This window comes from Aspergillus melleus (assembly GCF_016097325.1).
Source record: "Aspergillus melleus strain CBS 546.65 chromosome Unknown contig5, whole genome shotgun sequence".
Classification (NCBI taxonomy): domain Eukaryota; kingdom Fungi; phylum Ascomycota; class Eurotiomycetes; order Eurotiales; family Aspergillaceae; genus Aspergillus; species Aspergillus melleus.
The window spans coordinates 3,449,271-3,464,550 of record NW_025763374.1 but is presented as its reverse complement, the minus strand read 5'-3'; the positions used below and the strand labels follow the sequence as shown (position 1 = coordinate 3,464,550).

The window sequence follows — 15,280 nt, the reverse complement described above, 5'->3', positions numbered from 1 at the left end:
AGAACCATCGCCCTCTCTTATCCCACCTGCCCAGCCAGCGAACAAAACTTCTGAATTACAATTTTCTAAGTGCAAAAATCTGGTCTTGCGAACGAGCGGTAAATTCATCGCTGCTTCAGGGATATTAAACATATATCAAAGAAAACATAGTAGTCTGTGCTAAGCCAACGCATTTCTCCTATTTGCAAACCACACCGGTTGCGCAACTCACTCTGACAGCCTGGGCCAATGCCGGTCCCCATTGTCCCAACCATTGGGAAATAACCACGAAAGGTGACCAGCCAGGTGGTCCGTCACCATCAGCCGGTTTGTTGCGGCTAAACGGCCGTGCCGGTTTAGTACTCGGCCTCCTCAACCTCCTCCAGCGAGTCGCTGGCAACCTCCTCGTAGTCGCGCTCGAGGGCAGCCAGGTCCTCACGGGCCTCGGAGAATTCACCCTCCTCCATACCCTCACCAACGTACCAGTGGACGAAAGCACGCTTCGAGTACATGAGATCGAACTTGTGGTCGAGAGCGGACCAGGCCTCGGAGATAGCAGTGGTGTTGGACAGCATGCAACTATCAGGTATGTTAGCTTCATGAATTCATCCTTGTTCCTCTCTCCTCCCCAACAGAGGACAACTCAGGAAGGAAACCAAGCGGAGATGGGAGGGTGGTGTAACTTACACAGCACGGTCGAGGTTGGCGAGGTCACCGTTGGGGACCTGCTGAGGGGGCTGGTAGCAGATACCAATCTTGAAACCGGTAGGGCACCAGTCGACGAACTGGATGGTACGCTTGGTCTTGAGGGTGGCAACGGCAGCGTGGGTCTCCTTGGGGACAACGTCACCGCGGTAGAGCAGACAGGTGGCCATGTACTTGCCGTTGCGGGGATCACACTTGACCATCTGGTTGTTGGGCTCGAAGCAGGACATGGTGATCTCGCTGACGGAGTTGGACTCGTGCGAGGCCTTGTCGGCGGAGATGACGGGGGCGTAGGCCACCAGAGGGAAGTGGATACGGGGGTAGGGGACCAGGTTGGTCTGGAACTCGTTGAGATCCACGTTGAGGGAGCCATCGAAACGCAGGGAGGCGGTGATGGACGAGACGACCTGAGCGATCAGACGGTTCAGGTTTTCGTAGCTGGGGCGCTCAATGCCCAGGTTGCGGCGGCAGATGTCGTAGATAGCCTCGTTGTCGACCATGAAGGAACAGTCGGAGTGCTCCAGGGTGGTGTGGGTGGTCAGGATGGAGTTGTAGGGCTCGACAACGGAGGTGGCGTTCTGGGGAGCAGGGTAGACGCAGAATTCCAGCTTGGACTTCTTGCCGTAGTCGACGGAGAGACGCTCCATGAGCAGAGCACCGAAACCAGAACCGGTACCACCACCGAAGGAGTGGAAGACCAGGAATCCCTGGAGACCGGCACAGTTGTCGGCCACACGGCGAACCTTGTCGAGAACCTGGTCGATCATCTCCTTGCCGACGGTGTAGTGACCACGGGCGTAGTTGTTCGAGGCATCCTCCTTGCCAGTGATCATGTTCTCGGGGTGGAAGAGGCTGCGGTAGGTGCCGGTGCGGACCTCATCGACAACGTTGGGCTCCAGATCGCAGTAGATGGTACGGGGAACATATTTGCCCTGGCCTGGAAATTGATACCATCACGGCGGTCAGAGTGGTTGCAAATTGATGCAAATTGATGAAAATTGATTGAAACATCGAAATACGAGCGAGACAGGGAAAGAACGTACCAGTCTCGGAGAAGAAGGTGCTGAAGCCGTGGTCGGGGTCATCCCTCTTGCGTTCTTCGGTCAGGTAACCATCGGCCTATGGTAACCAGCGGTCAGTTTCCTTGGATTTCGATCCCGGTGTAGCGAGGTGTCGCCGTTTTTCCAACCAAAATCACGTACCTGGATGCCGTGCTCGAGGCAGTAAAGCTACACCACAACAGTCGATTAGCATCAATTTTTTTTATCGATTCATTCCGTTTCCTCTCGACGTCATGCCCCGCAGGCATTGTGCATTCCGCGAGAATCTAAGATTAGAGATTCAATTTCCCATACCTCCCAGCAAGAGTTGGCGATCTGGCAACCAGCCTGACCGACTGTACCGAGGAAAAAAAACACGTTAGTCACCAGGGCCAGAAAACCAAAACAAGGGAAATCGAAGGGACCAACCGTTCAAACTAATAACTTCTCTCATGATGGCGGGTCGAATTGAGTGGTGATGAAACAAGAATTAAGAAAGAAAAATGTGAGGTGAAGATGGGAATGTGGAAGGGGGGAGATGAAAGGAGGGGAGGCGGTGGGAAAATTCGTTGTGTACGTGCCCAAGACGATCTGCTGTACGGAAAGGAAGGAAGGTTCAGGGGTTGGTTGGTTAGCCTTAGTTGCCTTAGTTTACTTTCCGGCAGGCCTTAGTGCCTTAGTCAGGAAAAGGGAAAACAAACGGGTGGGCAGGCAATAACAACAATTGGGGGGGGGGAACTACTCACTCAGGAGACAGTGGATAGTAGAGGAGGGGGGGAAAAGAAAAAAGAAGAACCAGATCAGTTCAGACCAGAGACAGAAATACTAAATAGTCCCGTGAAGCCGTACCAGGAACGAATTATTCTTGTTATGATTCTGTTTACCTCAACAACACAACAAAGACACTCTCTTCATGCGCTGTCACTCGCCGTTCCCTCTTTGGGTCGCGTCGGTCTGGGGCTCGTCCTGATTTGTGGACACCCGCCCGTGACCGCCGGATCAGAGCGGTGCTGACTCAGCGACTTTCCTCGGTCGCTTGACGGTCACGTGCGGCATGACGGCATGGGCGTCTGGGAGATCCGGTGGGATGGGGGGATCTGGATTCTGGATCTGCTTCGTCACTCACCACGGCAAGCCAGTCTGCTGAGCCTGAACGTCACCGACGATCGGCAATGTCCCCGTCGACTGTCTCTTTTGCCCTGGGAGATACGGGCATCATCCACTGTCAGTACTGTTTTCCCTTGAGCACCCCTCGTCCATCTTTTCTTCGCTGGAATCTAACGGGCCTGTCTAGAGCTACACCCACAAGCTATGACATTCTAGTCAAGGTATAATTAGCTACCTAGTATAGAGCCACCAATTTCGTCTCCAATCGAACGCCATCTACCCATCCATCATGACCTTTCTTCGCTCCTTCCTGCTGCTCCTCCTCCCATTCCTCATTCTCAGCGTCACGGCGAACGTCGAGAAAACCATATTCCGGGCCCCTTCGGCGGCCACGATCCCCGCCGTCGACCCGTCTCTCGACGACCTCGGTCTCCAACGACTCTCGCCCGCGAAACCCGCCCTGCGCACGCAGTTGAATGCTTCCTTTCCCACAGAAGACTCGCCGGGGACCGACTCGTGGTATTTCCTAGAAAACCTGACTCCGGGCCAACGCTACGAGGTCCGAATCTGCTGGCTAGCTACGGTATCTACATCCTCCTTCCCCAAGACAAGCTTCCCGCCATGTATCTGACCAGGAATTTCCAATACAGCAACCCACAGACTTTACTTTGACCACATATACAATTCCCGATGCGATCGAGGATCCCGTCCTCTTCTCCTCTATCGGCGTCTACTCCGCCGCGCGCATGGCAGAGTATCCGCCGCAAGGCATGACGCCTCGTTCGGGTCCCTTCGACACCTCCCCCACCTCCGACTCCGTGCTCTTCCTGCGTATCCGGGCCGCGGCGGACTATTACTCGCTTGACTCGTCCCTGATGGAGAATGTACCGCCTGTGCGGGCAGATATCATTCTGGACCCGTTTCTGTTGAACGTTTTCCCGCAGTCGCTGGTGCCGACGGCGTGTTATATGGCTGTCGTTGGGGGTGTTGCTGCTGTGCTAGCACGGTGGATACTTGGTCAATTTACCAGGGCTGCAGAATCTGCGTCCACGGCGCAGGTGGGTAAAGAGAAGAAGAAACGGTAAATGGCGACGGGAAGGTATATATCAGCCGGACTGAGTGTAAGATAGCGACACACTGTATTTCTATTGATGATGCAACAAAACGCAGTAACGATTAAACATCTTTGGGATCATGCTCTATGCCAAAATGGGAACTCCATATACACATATCACCGTAGCATACAATAGATATTAGAGGCCATGGTGCACAAAACGCAAGCATGGTCACATACAAATCATGACAACATTAGAGGGGGGTGGGTGAATCTAAGCGACACAAAAGCACCGAACATAAGGGGGAATTGAAATAAAACAAAATAGAAAAAAGCGAAACACGAGAAGAACGCAACATAGTCACAACAGATGCCAACCACATCGGTGTATCTTCTATCATTCACCAAGAATAAGGGGGTATCATTCCATTACATGTCCACCAGAGTAGAGAGGGGTGATTCCAACTTAGTCTTCGAAAAAGTGAAGAACGGCCCGGATGCCCTTCGAGCCCAGCCCGTGAGGAGGGTAGGAAATGAAGAGGGGCTCCTCGTGCGCGCCCAACTTGGCGCGGAACTCGCTCTTGCGCACCAGATGGAACTGCTTGGCCAGTGTCTCGTAGGTGTGTTGCAACATCTTCACCTTGGCACCGTGCATGTTGTGACCCGGGGTCATACTGTTGGTGGCTCCGGCGCCGAAGGTGAGGCTTTTGACTCCGTTCCGAGCGGCAGTCTGGATGGCGTGAGTCACGATATGTTCGATGACGCCGTTCGGAGAGCCGGGGAAATCGAAGCTGTACTTGACTTGCATGCCCGAGCTGGGTGCCAGCATGGCCAGAGCGACGAAAGCACAGATTTCGCCCGATTTGTCGACGGCATAGAAGTACCAGCGGTGCTCGTGGTCATACCAGGGACGGATCTCGGACAAATGCACCTGCGTGCCCTTGCGGTTGTTCAGCCAGTCCTGGAGGCGCTTGTCGATCTTGCCGCGCACTTCGTCCGACACCATCTCGCCCTGGTTCAAGGTCACCAATTTCACTCCAGTGCTCTCCGCGTGACGAATCTTGCGTGCAATCTCCCCGTCCGACGCCGCCAGGTTGCGGGACGGGTCCACGCGCTCCTCGGCGATGCAGGACAAGCTGCGCCAGCCGAGCTTTCCTCCCAGAATGTCTTCCACCTGAGGGGAGCACAGCAGCCAAATTGGCTTGTACTTGGTCTCACGACGCAGCCACTGCAAAAACTGGCTGATGATGCGCGAATACTGGCTGGCATCGCAAAGAGGGTTGCCCGGGATGATCACGTAGTTGTTGCTACTAGGCACGTAGGAAACCGCGGCACCGGTACCCCGATCCCGCCAGATTTTGAACCGCTCATCGCCAAAAGAAGTGGAGGTGGCGTCGCCATAGTTCGCGATGAGGTGCTCGAGCGGCTGAAGGGACGCGTCGTCCGGCGCCAGATTGGCCACCTTGTCCCGAACCCACTGGGGTTCGACAGTTGAGGATTCGGGGTGACGCAACTGCACACCCTCGGGCTTCGCAGGGAAGCTCTTAGGATCACGATAGAAGAGCGACGCCAGGCGGATGTTGCCCAACTTCAGTAGGAGCATCAACAACCGTTCCAGACCCACACCCGCTCCGGCATGAGGAGGTGCTCCCCAGCGGAAGCCTTCCATGTATTCCTCCATGGTCTCCGGGTCGATACCCGATCGGCGCATGTTCTCCTCCAGCATGTGAGGGTCGTGAATTCGCTGGCCGCCCGACACGATCTCTTGGCCGCGCACGAAAATGTCGAACGAGTTGGTGTAGCGGCTGTCGTCAGGGTCGGGCATGGTGTAGAACGGACGGGCACTCGCGGGGAATTTGTCGAGGACGTAGTAGTCGGTACCGTACTTCGCCTTGACGAGCTCGCCCAGACGTATCTCGTCGCGGGTGGACAGGTCCTCGTCATCCGGGAGAGGGTTGCCATCCTCGTCGCGCCATCCGGAGTCGTTCAGCATCTTGATGCCGTCGGCAAAGCGTAGGACGGGCGTCTTCTCCAGCCAAACCACATCCTCCGACGGGAATTGCTGCTTCACAATCTCCACTTCGCGGCGGTGGCGACCATAGACGCCCTCCAGGATACTCTTTATCACGGCGTCCAGCACGTCCAGCATCTCGTGGTAGTGCTCTTCGATCGCCATTTCAATATCCAGACCCGTGTACTCGGTCAAGTGGCGATGGGTGTTGGAGTTCTCCGCCCGGAACACAGCTCCGATCTCGTAAACCCGGTCGAAATCGGCGGCAATCGCCATCTGCTTCGCCAATTGCGGACTCTGGGCCAGGAAGGCGGAGCGCGCGAAGTAGTTGACTCCGAACACGCTGGCGCCGGACTCGGTGGCGGAGCCCTGCAACTTGGGGGAGTGAATCTCGATGAATCCCTGGCCATCCAACGCAAATCGGAACAAGTTGCCGATGGCGGACTGAATGCGGAAGATCGACTGCGAAGTTGGAGTGCGCAAGTCCAGCAAACGATTGGTCAGGCGCGTGCGGTCGGGGATGCGACTCCGGCGGCCTTCGACGCGGTCTTCTTCGGGGGTGCGAATCTCGGCCTCGTACACGCTGAACGGAACGGGTTCCTCGCGACGCACCACGACGTGGATAGTGTCAATGGAGAGCTCGACATCATGGATCGTGCAGCCGAGCACGGGAACCTGAGGAGCCTGAATGGTGCCGCGCACCTGCACAATATTTCCCAGTCGCAGATGTTCGGCCCATTGGACCATGGCAATGGACTTCACGCCGGTCTCTTCATGCAGGACACCCTGGAAGGTGGTGAGCTGCTGGCGAAAGACCAGAAAGACCAGCTTTGCGCTCATGCGACGCACGATGTGCAACCGGGCCGTAAAGAAGATCTGCTTCCCCACCTGGTCGGCGGAGATATCGTCGAAGCGGGTGCGGACTTCGTTGGTACGGGTGCGGGACTGCATGAGGGGCAGATCGCCGTAGCGCGCCTTCATCTCCGGTGTCTCGCTCCGGACAGCTTCGGCGATCTCCTCCTTGTGGCGTTCGGACTCGCCGGAACGACGGTCTTCACTCATGCGCGATCGCTCCTGTCGCCGTTGCTGACGAGCCAGCCGTTTCTGTTGGTTTTTGCTCATCGTCCCCTGAGACGAGTCGTCGGAGCCGTCATCGGAGGAGGAGGCCCAGTCGCGCTCCCGCAGGAAACCGCTGAGGATACTGCGACGAGGCGAACTGGGAAGACTCTTGGAATGACCGGAGGAGTCATCGGACTGGCCTACTACTGGGGTGATTTTCGAGAGAGCCCGTTTAATGGACATGATGGCGAGCGGAGGGTGAGGTCATAAACGGAGGGGTAAATTGAGAGGCAAGTGGGTAATCAGTAGAGATTAGTGAGGATAAGGAGGATAGTAAGAATAAAGTGGATAGGAAAGAAAACAATTGTCGGGGGAAGAATTGAAGGTCCGAGAGAACAGAACAGGAGAGAAAGCAGAAAGTAAAGAGGAGAGAAGAGGAAGAAGTAGAGAAGAAAAGGAAGCGAAAGGAAGAAAAAGAAGGGCCCGGAGGAAGATTCCCGTGATGTCATCCGCCTCCGAGTGCTCTTTCGCCTGGCAATGGAGAATGCGCCAAACAAGAATCAATCCCCTTTCACTTTAGTTCTAATTATTATTAGCTATTCATGACGATATCTGATGCAGAATGCACCCGGTTTTCTGCCCTGTCTATCAATAACTAATCATCTTTCGTTCTGTCTCACCCTCTCTCCGGACCCTCCTCTCGTTCCTTTTTGTCTTGTCTTTTGCTTGGCTTCTTGTCCTTTCTCCATTCTTTTCCCTCTGCCTGCGTCTCGGCAATCTAACCGTATTCCACCGTGATTCAAATCATTCGATGCATTGACGTTGGTCCTGGAGATCATCACCTGTTCTTCGTCTCTTCTTTTTGCCATCCTTCCTTCCTCTCCCTCTTGCGATCTTTCTTTCTTTCTTTCTCTCTCTCTTTTCTCTCGCTTTTCTCCCGTCTCGTCCTGCCGGTCACTCGCCCTCTCTTTGTTCTCCTTTCTTGGTTTAGATCTTCACATCCTCCTACCTTTTCCATCCAAACCCAAAAATCCAACAAATCCCTCACTCTGACAGTCTCAGCCGTACCCATGGTCGCCTCCCCTTCCCCTCGGTGGTGGCTGTTGGTCCAGGCCGTCTTCTGGCGCTGCTGCATGCGCCTCGGCATGTTCATCCATGACTTCGCGCCCCCTCGGCCTCCGCGTCGTTCCTTCATCCGAACCATTCCGACGGACGATTCGCACGTTGACCTCTACTTCTACTGTCCGCCCGATTACCACCAGGGTCGGAAGGAGGGTCGCCGGTGGCCCGTTGTGCTGAATTTCCACGGTGGGGGCTTCACGCTGGGTTGTGCCACCGATGACGGTCGCTGGTGCCGGTCCGTGTTGGACGAAGTGGGCGCCGTTGTCGTTAGCGTCGGATATCGTCGAGCGCCCGAGCATCCGTTCCCGGCGGCGGTTGATGACGGAGTCCGGGCCTTGGAGTATCTGGCCTCCAACGCGCCGGAATTGGGCCTCGACGTCTCCCGCATCGTGCTGAGTGGCTTTTCGGCGGGAGGGAATTTGGCCGTCACCGTGCCCTTGCGGCTGCGCAGTCTGATGTCGCAGGCAATCGTCAACCATGGAGTAGACCGAATCGAGTCGACCGACCAGCTTGTCAACTCCTCCGCCAGCGACATCAACATCGTCGGCCTGTTCTGTTGGTACCCCATTCTAGACTTCGAGGAATCTCGCGACCATCGCCGCGCCATGAGCATCAACCCCAACAAGACCCTTCCGGCCTTCTTCACCGATCTCTTCGACGAGGCCTATCTTCCCGACCACGCCGACCGCCGTTCGCCCTATGCGTCACCCGTGCGAGCCGGAGACGAGATGCTGGCTGAATCCCTGCCGCATGACATCTTCCTATACATCTGCGAGTGGGACATGCTGTTAAAAGAAGGTCAGCACTTTGTGCGCCGGCTGCAGGGGATCAACAAACACGTGCGCGCCATGATGATCGAGAAGGTGCCGCATGCCTGGGACAAGTCGCCGAACCCCTTCCGCGATCAAGATCGGGTCGACATTCTCTACCGCGATGCTTGTGCGGACATGAAGGCCATCTTTGATGCCTAGTTCTTTTTGGCTGAGTCGTCCCTTTTCTGACCCCGTTGATTGTTGATTATCAATTTGATTCCTGGCGTAGAGCGTGCGGCACTGTATATTATAAACGTCGGTATAGCGACGGACGAGACGATTCCCACCTGGCCAAGAGACTGTACATATTGTTTTACTCTTGGTTGTGTATTATCTTATCATGAACACATATTTCTGAATGAACGATGGTTTGATGACAGGGCTATTCGCTGTCTTAATTGTTCTTAAACTTCTTTGCCCAATTACTTCATCTGGCATCGATTCGGCACGAACACAGCCAATAATGATCACTTTCGGATGCATCCCACATCCAATCATTCCAATTTTCATACGCAACTTCGACCTCATGGCTACAGATCCTCCTTCGACTCAAGCGGCTTCCTCCCCGTCACCGCCACATACTTCCATCCGCGCCGATAATTGACCACAACGGCAATCGTGTTGATAAAGTAGGCCTCCATCCTGAGAGCCAAAACGAGCATACACGGAATGAAAAGCACCGTCACCAACACCCGCAGCAACGGGCGCACGTTCTTCGACAAGTCCTTCTCCTGCACATCGCAGAACCCCGCCTGGGTCAAGCTCTGCGCCAGGCTTTCCGGCTGCTGCGCAGTCGACCCCGACGCGATGGCGCCGTATTCCCGCACCTTCTCATCCGCCTGGGACGTCTTCTCGGCCTCGCTCTTTCGCTCCTGCGCCGCTGCCGCCCAGTGGTCATATTCGTAGAAAGCGACCCTGCCGCCGGGCTTCAACACGCGGCGAAGCTCCGTCAACACGGCGATCAGGTCCGACGCATGCACCAGCGTCTCGATGGTATAGATACCATCTAGGGAAGCCGACTGCACCGTGACAAGATGATGATAGTCATCCTGTCGGACGGTGATGTCCAGCGCCACTGAGTCGTCGTCCTGCTTGGGCTTGTGTTTGTGGGTCTGCGACTGCGACCGCGACTGCGACTGCGCGAGGATTGCACGACAGACGTTCCGTTGCGCCCGCTCGACCTGCTGCGCCAACACGTCGATCGCATGAACGCGCAAGCCCTTGGCAGCCAGGTGGATGGCGACCTGGCCGTCGCCGCAGCCGGCGTCGAGCACGCGCGCGCGACGGTTGTGATTGACACCGAGGGAGTCGTAAATGTGGTCTTCCATGGCCAGTAGGGCTCGGTGGATGGGAAAGGGCCACCAGGTGTTGGGCTCGTAGTAGGCGAGATGGGCGCGACCGCCGAAAAGGACCCAATTGCCCAGGCGGGTTTCCAGAGCGCTGTAATATCGCTTGATATCCATTTTTAGGTGAAGTAGTGGGAATGGGGGAGGTCTGTCTGATGGTAGAGTGTCATTTTGGTAGCAGTACGCAGTGTGTGTGTTATATATTCAGCATATCAATGAGGGGAAACCATAGTAATATTGTTCCAGAGAGACTTGCATTGTTCTTCTCCATTCTGTATCTCTTTGTCTGGTCTGCCAAGCGATCAACTCTCGTCGACCCGGATACGATGCCTGGCTGATTTGGTGCGCTTGACTCGGTTTGCCTTCGCATTTGCTCTGTAACTGCGTCATGGTGGATATGGTCGAGATAGATACGAGTAGGCTGGATTGAATCGATCGGAAATTAAGGTACTTAAATTGGAGGCACTCGCTCACAGTTCATCTGTGCCACAATATATCCCCTCCACGGGATCCCGTGCTATATATACGAACACCATGCTTTTGTATACCCTCATCCTTTTCTCCCCCTACACTCTAACTTCTGCCCAATCGCCCTCTCCTCCTATCCCGGCTACCCACCAAATGGCCCTCGCCTTCCTTGACCCTCCAACCTCCCTCAATCCCAGCCCTTCCAAGCGGCAGCTAAAACCTCACCGCGTCCCTCGGCGCGGGGATTCCACCGAATTGTATGCTTTCTTCTTTCTGGCGGGTTGCCCTTACAAACTGAAAGAGAATGGAGCTCAAAGGCTAACATTGGATACGACAGTCTACGAATTCTTCTTTTTACAATCACCCCACGAGATCCTGGGTTTCCCTCATCTGAACACCTCGCAATATCCCAACTGCGGCGTGATCAGACTACATGAGTCTTGCTCGAGATCACGTACGTTCTTTGCCCAGTCCCACGCTCTTGTCAACCCTAACTAACCCGAGGACTGCACATACCTACTATAGAGACCTTCCAAGGTCTACAGACCGTGAACCCTGTTGTCTCCGTGCACTTGGAGCTCGTCTACTCGCAACTCTCATTCTTGCTCTTCTCGCTGTGTCTAGAACAAGCTCACCGACAAGAACTATACGCAGCTGCTCCACGAGACTGTCATTAATCCGTTGAATCTTACCAACACCGGCGTGTCCCTAGGGAATTCGAATAAAGCCGTTATCCCTGAGGGTGTGGCGTCGTGGCCGGGGGATTCGTAGCAGATTCTGTATCCAGCGGTGTTAGGGAGGGGCGTTGATGCCTGTTCTTAAGGAGACGAGGAGGCAGGCGAGGAAGTATATGGGGGAGTGGAAGACCAGGACCGGCATTATCATGATCACTACTGACAATAACGACAGTAACAGAACCAGCACCAGCACCAGCACCTCCCACCTCGAAACAACAGCAACAAAACCCCCCGAAATCTAACTAACCCTAACCCAAGACGCCAAACCCAGCCTCGTCCCCGCCTCGCTCACTACACACAGCAGCAGAAACAACAACAGCTCATGAATCCTACCGACATCTCCACCATCTTCCTAACGACCTACACATCCCTTGATTTCGGAATCCTAGACACCTCGGAGTCCCAACTCTACCCATGGGAACAAGGACACGCCCTCCCCAGCGAGTAAATAAATGAATTACTCATACAAACCGGGACCGATACCTCGGTGCGGAATAGCACGAACACGCGACTCGTGCGGCAGAAGTGGCGCGTGAATTTAGAGATCGTGCCTCTGGACGGGGCGGCGGTGTCGGATCTACCGGGACAGGGGGGCTTGAATACGTACTATGCGTCGTGGCAGGTGGTGGATTGGATGCGATAGATAAGATGGTGGGGGTGGAGATTCCGGTGTTGAGGGGTGGGTTGTTGGTGAGGTCTTCGATCTTTGAGCTGTGATGGTGGATACAAAGGTAGACTGTTATTCCTTCTGATATCATAAAACTATAGATGGATCGTTTCATTCAGCCCTAAATCATTCAAGAGTATGTATACATCACATCAAATCGCTGCTGCTAGGAAGAAACCCGAACGCCACGCTTCGCAGAACCAATATGGCCAGTCACTTTTTTTTTGTGGGGAAAAATGCATGAAATCAATCAATCAATCAAATGGTAAAGGGGTATTGAGCATTTTCCGAAAGATCTGCAAACAAATGAAATGGCTTTTTCTTTCTTTCTTTTCCTTCTTCCGTCATTCCTCTGCATCGTCAAAGTCAGAGCTGAAATCACTCCTCGTCTGTTCCCGTGCCCTCGCTCATATCGTCTTCCGACTCACTATCGTTCGCTTCGCTGTCCGAGTCCTCCTGGTCGTCTAGTCCAGGGATACCACGCCATTCGACGTAGTCATCCTTCACCCAGCGGCTACTGTGAGGGAGCTGGTACGGATCGAACGGGAAGTACGCGTCAAGTTGATATCCGAGTTCTTCGCCGGCACGCGTTTCACGTTCGATTTGGGCGAAGCGAGGGTCCGCGAGCGCCGAGAGGTTGCGATGCGACGACATGCGCACGCGTTTGTTGGTCTCGAGGATGCTGAACACGTACATGAGGTTCAAGTGCTGCGACATGCGGGCGAACTGCGACACGATGGGCGGCGAGCAGACCTTGAGTGGGTTCAATTTGGAGTGGATGGCCTTGTGTAGCACATCCCTGACCATAGGAGGGAAGTTGATGTCGTCCAGGTCCATTTCGTCCACCTGGTCGTCCTCCATCGCCGCGGTCGTCAAGTCCCGCCAGCGGAAGCAGAATATGTATAGCAACGCCTGCGCCGTCGAGTAGAACGGTCCGTAGCGACGAAGATCCGGTCCGCGGCAGGTGGCCTCGTACTGGGTGCGGAGCTCGTTCAAATGAGTGCCCAGCACATCGAACACATCTCGCACGAGAACTCCCGAAACGTGCGCGCCTCGCGCAACGAAGCTAGCAAGGTAGGCGGCGGCAGATTGGCGTGTGATGGTCCGCTCTGCGCGGTTTAAGACAATAGTTGTGCATTTGACCGTAAAATCATCCGCCAAATCCGGATGGTACTTGGAGAAATGGAAAAGAATGAACTGGGTGTGTCGGGATCTGTAGGTGGGGAGAATGATGTTTACGAAATGGCTCAGTAAAATATCAAAGGCATTTCGCTGGTCGTCATAGGTACCTGTCGTGAACGCAGGGTTGTAGTATTCGAAGAGAAGGTCAATCATGCCATCAAGCTTGAGGATGTTATCTTTGACGGTCTTGATGTGTTGCGCCTCGTTGTCCAGTAAATCCTCACTCAGGAGCGAGTCGTTGTCGTCATCGTCGTCGTCCTCGTCCTCGCCCTCAGCGTACATGATTTCTTCGGGCGAGACATCTTGCAGGACGCCTTCTTCCTCTTCCTCCTTAATATCTTCCAGGTCGACCTGGATCTGAACGTCAATCTTGACGAGCTTTTCAGTGATGAGAGCGAGGATCTCGGCTTGCAATTCAGGAGCATACCCAATCACTCGGAGAAGGTTGTGAGTATACGCGACATTGGCTTTGGCCGAATCCACGGCGGAGGGAAATTCGGAGGACAAGATGGGTGACAGGGCCCCACTGCTGGACGGAATCAACCCCATAACATGCCGAAGGGCCATGTGGACACGGGGGTACAGCTCCTTCGCATGGACACGCGCGTAGCCAGGCAGTTTGCCTATCCCGATGGGAAGCTCGCCCAGATGTTTCACGAGCATCCGGAGCACCGAACCCAGATAACTTCCTTGAGCAGCAGTCAAATTACCTAGGAAGCGGATATATAGCTTAACATACGATTCATCGCGTCCGAGCCACTGGCTTTCCAGCACGGCCGTGACGAGCCCGTTGCAACTGCGATCCAAGGCCGCCACGTTGGACAAAAGTCCCATGAGATGATTTCTTAGAGACGTGTGTGTAGGTATATCGATTCCGGCCTCGTCCCATTTGCGCGGGTCCGCCGTGAACACTTCCTTGATCTGGTCATACGCCTCGCTGCCGCCGTCCGAGACATGTCGCTGGATGGCTCGGCGCACTTCTTCTCGTACCAGGGCCGCGCTCTTATCTGGCGTCCTAGATTGTTGACCATCGTGGGTGGCCCGCCGCATGTCGAATTGTACTCGAGGTCGTTTGCGGGGACTCGGGGTTGAGTCCGGCGACGGACTGTTGGACGGCGGGGAGAGCGAGAGGTCCATTTCCTCCATTCGGTGTTTCAGCCCGGGAGTGGTGGTATCGGTTTTAGATCTCTTCAAAATGGACGCTGGCGAGGAGGGAAGTTTCATTTTGGAGGGGTTGGTCGGTCTGGATACCGTCGCTGGGCTGCGCGAGGGGGTGGCGAGGGAGACCATGACAGGGTCGAATATTCTAATGAGGTGAAATGTAGCGCTGGGGAGAACGAAGACCGAGTCCAGCTTCTCGACATTTGATGCCTCAGCGCAACAGAGATAGATATTGTGCTATGGAAACGTAATCACAAATAGCAGCAGAGCACACGACACCGGCGAAGGCGTTATCGAGGGCGAGTGGTCCGCTGCGGTGCTACAGCTAATAGGCAGACAGGAAGAAAAAGATGTTGAATTCCCGTGATATCTATCAGTCAAATCCACCAAAGGAGTTGAAAGTGCCGGGGATGCCAGGCTCGGGCAGACGAGGAAAGAAAAAGAGGAAGAGAAGACCGGGTCGGCTTGGAGGGTGAAGAAGCGGAGAATCTTCCGTGAAATTTTTACTGTGGGGCGCGTGGAGCCTGAGGCTGCCAGACCGGTGACCAACGCGCGACCAACGCGCAACCGTGCGCTTTTCCCCTTCGAGGTGGATGAAACCCTACTTTTACTTTGCTGACGGTTTGTCCATACGACGATGACGAGGGAAGGTAGTGCAGAGAAATGGGTCATACATTCTTGTTGAATCTTCAGACACGCTATTGAATTTACAAGAGAAACAGATCCGAGAAACATCGTTATGTGCTCTTCCATAATGTACCCTCACATATCCCATTCCAACACAATAAAAAATAAGAAAAGACCACAGAGTAAACACAAAACAAAGCACA

The 15,280-nt window shown here is 54.6% G+C and overlaps 7 protein-coding genes across 7 annotated transcripts; 3 read left to right on the top strand and 4 right to left on the bottom strand.

Moving 5' to 3' along the window:
• On the bottom strand, nt 1–2,948 carry TUB1_2 (tubulin alpha chain). The gene is made up of 4 exons (XM_046091258.1): nt 2,471–2,948; nt 2,154–2,315; nt 667–2,080; nt 1–558 (listed from the first exon to the last, which is right to left on the bottom strand). Exons 3-4 carry the CDS (start codon nt 1,515–1,517, stop codon nt 336–338), a joined length of 1,074 nt encoding a protein of 357 aa, XP_045947235.1. The 5' UTR covers nt 1,518–2,080; nt 2,154–2,315; nt 2,471–2,948; the 3' UTR covers nt 1–335.
• A 172-nt stretch (nt 2,949–3,120) lies between these two features.
• Nucleotides 3,121–3,916, top strand: LDX57_009527 (uncharacterized protein; the record flags this gene model as incomplete). The annotated part of the gene is made up of 2 exons (XM_046091257.1): nt 3,121–3,414; nt 3,482–3,916. 2 exons carry the CDS (start codon nt 3,121–3,123, stop codon nt 3,914–3,916), a joined length of 729 nt encoding a protein of 242 aa, XP_045947234.1.
• Nucleotides 3,917–4,351: 435 nt separating this feature from the next.
• erdS (aspartyl-tRNA synthetase, cytoplasmic) lies at nt 4,352–7,198 on the bottom strand (the record flags this gene model as incomplete). Its single annotated transcript, XM_046091256.1, has 1 exon — nt 4,352–7,198. One exon carries the CDS (start codon nt 7,196–7,198, stop codon nt 4,352–4,354), a length of 2,847 nt encoding a protein of 948 aa, XP_045947233.1.
• An 827-nt stretch (nt 7,199–8,025) lies between these two features.
• Nucleotides 8,026–9,048, top strand: LDX57_009525 (alpha/beta hydrolase; the record flags this gene model as incomplete). The annotated part of the gene is made up of 1 exon (XM_046091255.1): nt 8,026–9,048. The coding sequence occupies one exon, from the start codon at nt 8,026–8,028 to the stop codon at nt 9,046–9,048; it is 1,023 nt and encodes a 340-aa protein (XP_045947232.1).
• Nucleotides 9,049–9,419: 371 nt separating this feature from the next.
• LDX57_009524 (class I SAM-dependent methyltransferase) lies at nt 9,420–10,352 on the bottom strand (the record flags this gene model as incomplete). The annotated part of the gene is made up of 1 exon (XM_046091254.1): nt 9,420–10,352. The coding sequence occupies one exon, from the start codon at nt 10,350–10,352 to the stop codon at nt 9,420–9,422; it is 933 nt and encodes a 310-aa protein (XP_045947231.1).
• A 417-nt stretch (nt 10,353–10,769) lies between these two features.
• LDX57_009523 (uncharacterized protein) lies at nt 10,770–11,380 on the top strand (the record flags this gene model as incomplete). The annotated part of the gene is made up of 2 exons (XM_046091253.1): nt 10,770–11,157; nt 11,229–11,380. 2 exons carry the CDS (start codon nt 10,770–10,772, stop codon nt 11,378–11,380), a joined length of 540 nt encoding a protein of 179 aa, XP_045947230.1.
• Nucleotides 11,381–12,485: 1,105 nt separating this feature from the next.
• RRN3 (rDNA-binding RNA polymerase I transcriptional factor) lies at nt 12,486–15,087 on the bottom strand (the record flags this gene model as incomplete). The annotated part of the gene is made up of 1 exon (XM_046091252.1): nt 12,486–15,087. The coding sequence occupies exon 1, from the start codon at nt 14,577–14,579 to the stop codon at nt 12,486–12,488; it is 2,094 nt and encodes a 697-aa protein (XP_045947229.1). The 5' UTR covers nt 14,580–15,087.
• Nucleotides 15,088–15,280: the final 193 nt, after the last annotated feature.